The sequence below is a fragment of the Dendronephthya gigantea genome, unplaced genomic scaffold, assembly GCF_004324835.1.
Source record: "Dendronephthya gigantea isolate DGI-Jeju-01 unplaced genomic scaffold, DenGig_1.0 000002F, whole genome shotgun sequence".
NCBI classification, from domain to species: domain Eukaryota; kingdom Metazoa; phylum Cnidaria; class Anthozoa; order Malacalcyonacea; family Nephtheidae; genus Dendronephthya; species Dendronephthya gigantea.
In genome coordinates, this window is record NW_021163012.1 from 405,663 (window position 1) to 412,145 (window position 6,483).

At 37.7% G+C, this 6,483-nt stretch overlaps 1 protein-coding gene across 1 annotated transcript; it reads right to left on the reverse strand.

Annotated features, from left to right (window-relative positions):
• Positions 1-75: 75 nt before the first annotated feature.
• On the reverse strand, positions 76-6,167 carry LOC114538419 (sodium/glucose cotransporter 4-like). The gene is made up of 14 exons (XM_028559600.1): positions 5,865-6,167; positions 4,852-4,923; positions 3,840-3,944; positions 3,640-3,699; positions 3,206-3,310; positions 3,002-3,107; positions 2,812-2,892; positions 2,447-2,652; positions 2,173-2,308; positions 1,785-2,040; positions 1,459-1,627; positions 1,025-1,237; positions 634-799; positions 76-456 (listed from the first exon to the last, which is right to left on the reverse strand). Exons 1-14 carry the CDS (start codon positions 5,943-5,945, stop codon positions 236-238), a joined length of 1,977 nt encoding a protein of 658 aa, XP_028415401.1. The 5' UTR covers positions 5,946-6,167; the 3' UTR covers positions 76-235.
• Between the last annotated feature and the right edge of the window lie 316 nt (positions 6,168-6,483).

Consider the following 6,483-nt stretch of genomic DNA (forward strand, 5'->3'; position numbering starts at 1 on the left):
CGGAGATAAATAACACTGCTTTCTGTAAAAAAAGGAGAAAAATATTTAAAAAATCCCGATATAAGCTCGGAAAAATAGCTCCCTTTCGGCGTATGCGACTTATGCGAGCGCGCAATTCTAGTTGAAGAATATGGTGCCTGGAAAAAGATTATGAAATCTTTTCTATTTACTTTAAATTGACGTAGACAGATCACAGATTGATCAAAGTTTATACGTTAAGCATGCTGAATTCCTTCTATGCGTGATGAAATGTAAAGTACAGGTATAAAAACAGGCCAACTGAGAAAATGATTCCAAGATTGATATTCAAGATGAGACTTGTACGAGGATCTTGTTTCAGGCTGCTTAATTTCTTTATTCTTTCTTCCTGCTGCCGTTCAGCTTTCACAGCATCTTCATGGCCAGCTTCTAGACCACACAACCATTTATACGTTTTTCTACACATACTGTCATCATCTTAAAAATATGCAGAACGTCAGAGATATCAATACCCAATTTTTGTTTTACTACAGAAGAGAACCTAAACTAAACCACCTTTATTTATACTGGATCAGTTTTCAACTGTCCTTCTCAATAGCATTGCGTCTATGCCATGTAGTCAAAGACGGAGTCAATAGAAAAAGACGGAATTACCTTCCACTATATCGACTTCTTCAATCTTTATTTTATCCTTTTCATTTTCCTCTGGTTTTTGCTCATCCTTACCAGACAACTCCAAGCTCTCAGCTTTCTGAAGGTTGGGCAATACACTTGATTCATCTTGAGGATCAAAACGAGTCCAAAATGTGAGACGAGACACCTGAAAATACAATATTTCCCAGGCATTAAAAACACAATCTTTAAAAATACAATCTGATATTGCTTGATTCTATCCTACTTGATGAAAAGATATCTGGTGTAGTCTAATGTAGGTAGTCTTAAAGCTTTTATTCATTCAATGAAAATCAATCAGTTGGAAGCAATTGAAGCGAGCTTGCCTGAGATTTTGTAATGAGTGGAGAAGAGCCTTAAATTAGTCGCTTACCTTCTCGAGTTCAGGTTCCTCGCCAAAGAAAGAGAGCACGATAATACATACGGTAGTAACGACAAAGACGATGAGAGCAAAGTACATAAAGTTTAATGTGACAAAACCAGGCCTTGTGTCAGTCTCGCCGCAGTCTGGTTGCGGGTAAGCAAAATCGCATATCATTCGGGATATGCCAAGCACAAAACCTATCATCATACCGTAGAAGGCGCCCTAGAATAAATTGCAAGGATTGATGAGAAAAATAGGCCTCTTATAATGCGAATAAGTCAATTTTCTTTTGTGAATGGAATTACGAGAAAACAAAACGGGCAATAATCGCTGATCAATATTAGAAATGCAACTAAGGGATAGAAGAGCTTTAGTTAATTGATATGTTGTTTATTGATTATACTGTTTCGTTCAGAACGTGTTGTGATGAATCTAGAACTTACAAATTCGTTGATACGTTTCCACAATATAGCCAGAAGATAGAGGGCACATATAGGTGGAGCGAGGTACGAGGAGATAGCTTGGATGTATAGGAACATTTGTCCACCTTGAAACCGTTCCACCACAGGTATCCATAAAATACTCACACCACACATGACCACCACCCAAATACTGCAAGACATGAACAAGTTTTAGATTGTTATAGGAGTCTGTTTACAGCTACGTATACTAGTGCATAATATTCAAGTTAACCCATTTAAGAGAGATGCATGAAAGCTAGCGGCCCCTGGTGTTAATACAAAGCTCCTTTATTACTACCTGCACTTACCGTCCAACAATCATCAACTCACGAGTGCTCGGTTTTTTCCGCATTCGGCTATAAATATCGATGGTGAATATTGTACTTGAGCTGTTAAATATTGAGGTAAGGTCGCTCATCAACGCAGCCATCATGACAGCAAACATTGCACCACGAAGACCCGCCGGCATAATCCCAAGAACCAGGCGAGGATATGCGATATTCGAACAGGCGACCGTCGAACCACACACTTCTTCACACGCTGCACCAACACAAGCCACTTCATCTGCCGTAAAATGAAAAGGAATGAAAAACTTCGTAATACATTCCAACAATGATAATCTCTCCCTACTGATCCTCGTTCAAAATCCGGAGTGTTATTTAATCCAGTCAGAGAGTATAAGTTATTATAACCTACCTGTGTATAAAACACGACTTATCATACCGGGCATAACCAACAAAAACATGGGTAATATTTTGATATATCCTGCCATCAAACACGCGGCTTTGCCGTGAGAAAGATTTTTAGCAGCGAGAGCTCGTTGTACAATCACCTGTTAGAGAAAACATGTCAATAAATCATTATACAAGCAACCGGAACATTTTGACCGTACTGGAAGACAAGGAAGACAAGGCACATTGATAGTAAACTGCTAGTAATATTGCATGCATGGGTGGACAGTACACTCTACCTGATCAGCGCACCAATACCATATTGAGTTGGCAGTAACACCAAGAACAAAACCAGGCCAAGGCATATCACTATCTACTGCATTTCGTAGTAAAACAAACGAGTCTTCTCTAGGAAGACCACATGTTGTATTAGGAATTGAACTGTTTGGAATGGCATTCATGTACTTGTCTTGCAACCCACTGTAACCACCAACTTCGATGAATGCTGTCGCGAATAAATAACAAAGAGAAAAAATGCTTTTTGGATCGACTATGGTTCATGATCTGCTACTATAAAAAAGCATGAGTTTTGAAAACATTACTTATAGATCATCGTAGATCACTCGCCGTAATAAAATTCATACAAATATGAGGCTAGTCATACCTTTTATAGCAACAACCATTGCGCCAAGAACCATAACAAAAGCAGACAAAGTGTCTGTATATATAACTGCAGTTAGGCCGCCTGAGATAAGACAACATTGATAAAGAAATACAAAGCAATATCAGTGGTCTATGGTCTACCAGCTACTTCAAAAATATAATCAAACAAGCAGAAATGATGAAGTTGTTACCTAAGGCAGTACATAACGATGTCAGGGCGAGTTGAAGTAAAATACCAAAGTAAATATTCCATCCCAATGCTTGATTGATAAAAAGCGAGGCTGAAAACATGTTCACCTGGAAGATGACAAGCATTGAGAGCGAGCAGTTTTCTTTCCATTATCATTGAAATATTGACAAAGGAAAGAAGAGAATAACAAGTAAAGCAAGCTTACAGAAATCTTGGTAAAAATATAGAGCAGCAAGGATAGACAAGCCAAATAAACACGAAGCCGTTGTCCACCAAAACGACGTTGAATATACTCAGGCATTGTACTGATCTGAAAAATTTTTATTGTATTCGTATTACGAGCATGGTAACATTCTGGGGCCGGTTGTATCAAGCCCGTTTAGTTTAAACGGTGGATAAGTCAAAATTAAATAACACTCTTAGATCTCTCTTGAATGAGTCAACTTGAAAATTATGCACTGAAAATGTAGTTGTAAACAGTATCTTTGTATTAAGCTTAAAACCATTTAATTCGCTTGTTGAGTAAGACGTTAGACTTGCTTTCTATTTTGAACTTCACCACTGTTTAAGCTAATCGGGCTTGATACAACCTGCCCCTGTCAAAGAAACTAGGATATACATTAACGTCTGGCAACTTACCCCGCTTGCCATATATACAGGTAAAAAAATCCATCCTAAAACTTGTAATAAAATTAATGCCTAAAGAATTGAGATGAAGAAGACGTTGTTGAAATTAGGAAATTGCAGCAGATTTAGCTACGGCTCGTATCCTCGTCAGTGGCTGGATAAATTTGTTGTATGAACAAGAAATATGAATTTCATTTGAAACATCAACATACATTAAATTCGAATGCACCAACACCAATTCCCCCAGCAGCACCTGAGCCAGCGAGACCAATGAAATGTTCACTGCCAATGTTACTGGCGAACAAAGATGCACCAACCTAAGAAATGAACGAACCAGAAAGATACCACACAGTAAGACACCATACTGTAACTGTAATATACCATACTCTAAGATACCATACAGTAAGATAACATACTGTAAGATATCATACTGTAAGATACCATACTGTAAGATACCATACAGTAAGATACCATACTGTAGGATACCATACAGTAAGATAACATACTCTAAGATACCATACTGTAAGATACCAAACTGTAAGATATCATACTGTAAGATACCATACTGTAAGATACCATACAGTAAGATACCATACTGTAGGATACCATACAGTAAAATACCATACTGTAAGATACCATACTGTAAGATACCATACTGTAAGATATACCATACAGTACAATACCATACTGTAGGACACCATACTGTAGGATACCATACTGTAAGATACCATACTCTAAGATACCATACAGTAAGATACCATACTGTAGGATACCATACAGTAATATACCATACTGTAAGATACCATACTGTAAGATACCATACAGTAAGATACCATACTGTAAGATACCATACTGTAAGATACCATACAGTAAGATACCATACTGTAGGATACCATACTGTAGGATACCACACTGTAAGATACCATACTGTAAGATGCCATACTGTGAGATACCTTACTGTAAGATACCATACAGTAAGATACCATACAGTAACTCTAATATACCATACTGTAATATACCATACTGTAATATACCATACTGTAAGATACCATACTGTAAGATACCATACAGTAAGATACCATACAGTAACTGTAATATACCATACTGTAATATACCATACTCTAAGATACCATACTGTCATTGGTTTATATACTAGAATTTGTAATCTAATACATAGCAGTGTTCTAGATGCTCCAGGAATGAAAACTACCAACAATAACTTACCGGTATAAAAGTCATAAAACGTCCAGCTAAAAAATAACCAGTTACTGTACCACGGTTTGACTTGTACATAGCCTAAAAGAGAGAAATGGTGACAACCCACAGAATTGTGCAAGAATTAGGTTGAACATCTGGGTTGCACCAAGGCTAGGGACGCAAAATAGTCGATAAATTATTTGAATGGCACAAAAATACAGACTAGTCTATTTGCATAAAATCTATGTTTCTTTATCAAACTAATCTTCATGAAATAGCGCAACAATTATTTTAATTGGACAAGAACAATTTCGACTTATGAAGCAATGAACCTCTTCATCAACCGGTTTCCCACTATGTGGAATTCTTCGATCGAGCGAAATTTTGTTCATTCGTGAGAATTTGACCGTAGCGGATCACCTTGACCGGTCACAAGTATTAAAAAGAAAATCAAGCGAAACATTTTCGTTCGACCGAAAAATTACGGCTTGTGGAAAACCGCTTTATAATGGTGGATTTTCTTCACTGGGAAATGTCGCGCGACCAAACGTATTATTTCGATTGCTTCCTTTGGCAATGTGTTCACAATTATTGATTGAAGGTCATCTGATCGCGTTGCATTTTTTCCGCTCAATTGTCTGTATTTGAATAAAAATGTTCAATCGCGGTATATTTTTTGCGTTGAATGCAAATCCGTCTTAAACTCTTCTAACAAAGGTCGAAACCTTGTCAATGTCTTTGTCCATTTTAGGTAGTGGTTACACTAAGTTTAGAGTCCGCGAGCAGGCTACACTACGTTTGATGCTGGAAGTTGTTAGAAGACATGCTTCTTGGCTATGCCATACATTCGATAAGAATAGTCCCGATAAACAATTCTTAGAGCTAATTGCAGTCAAAAAGCTTCACAAAAATGTGTAAGAAAAACAAAATCTACTGCTATTAAGATGTAGGTTATGTAAACAAACATGAGCATGCAACGTAGATAATAATATTGAGTGCTACACGCTTGCATTCTTTAAAAAAAAACTTGCAATACTCACCCACAACCCCACCGCTATAACAACCAAGAAATACACGACAATCACCACAACATCCACTGCATTAATTCGAGTTTCAGCCATTTCAAATAGTTGGTAATGATAACGAGCTCGCCGATTGGCAACAAGAACACAAATGCTGCAATTGTTCGACTGTGTAACCGTATGCAAATTGCAAGTATCAGGTTTCAATGTGGTTGTAATGTCATCATATTTGTTCCATGTGGTTCCAGTTACCGGTACTCCTAAAATACACAAAAAAACTCTCTCAGACTTCCGTCCGTCTTTGGGCCTGTTTACATGGAGCGAGTTATCCCTGCTAGGCGAAGTGAAAACTGCATATAATGATGAAAGACTAATCAGGTTAAGCCTCTGATGTGATGCGCTTTTTTGAATTTTTTCCTCGCCAAGCCGGGATAACTCGCTTCATCTAAACAAGCCCGTCAGGGTTTCCGTCATGCAGATGCAATATGATTCCTTTTCACAGATGATCGCCTCCTGTGTCATCTTTCGCACGATATGGAAAGGTTGAACGACTTCAAAAAGAAACTACCCTAACGGCCTCTCCTCTTTAATTTATGTCCCAAACACTGGTTTAAAATAAAGGTGATAATGGTCTGAT

Excerpts from the sequence above, each read along its gene's own strand:
- LOC114538419 (XM_028559600.1), bottom strand. The coding sequence starts at position 5,945 with ATGGCTGAAACTCGAATTAATGCAGTGGATGTTGTGGTGATTGTCGTG. Across the intron at positions 3,108-3,205 it reads ATATTTTTACCAAGATTTCT|GTGAACATGTTTTCAGCCTC; the intron begins GTAAGCTTGCTT and ends GTCATCTTCCAG. Across the intron at positions 2,653-2,811 it reads AATGGTTGTTGCTATAAAAG|CATTCATCGAAGTTGGTGGT; the intron begins GTATGACTAGCC and ends TATTCGCGACAG.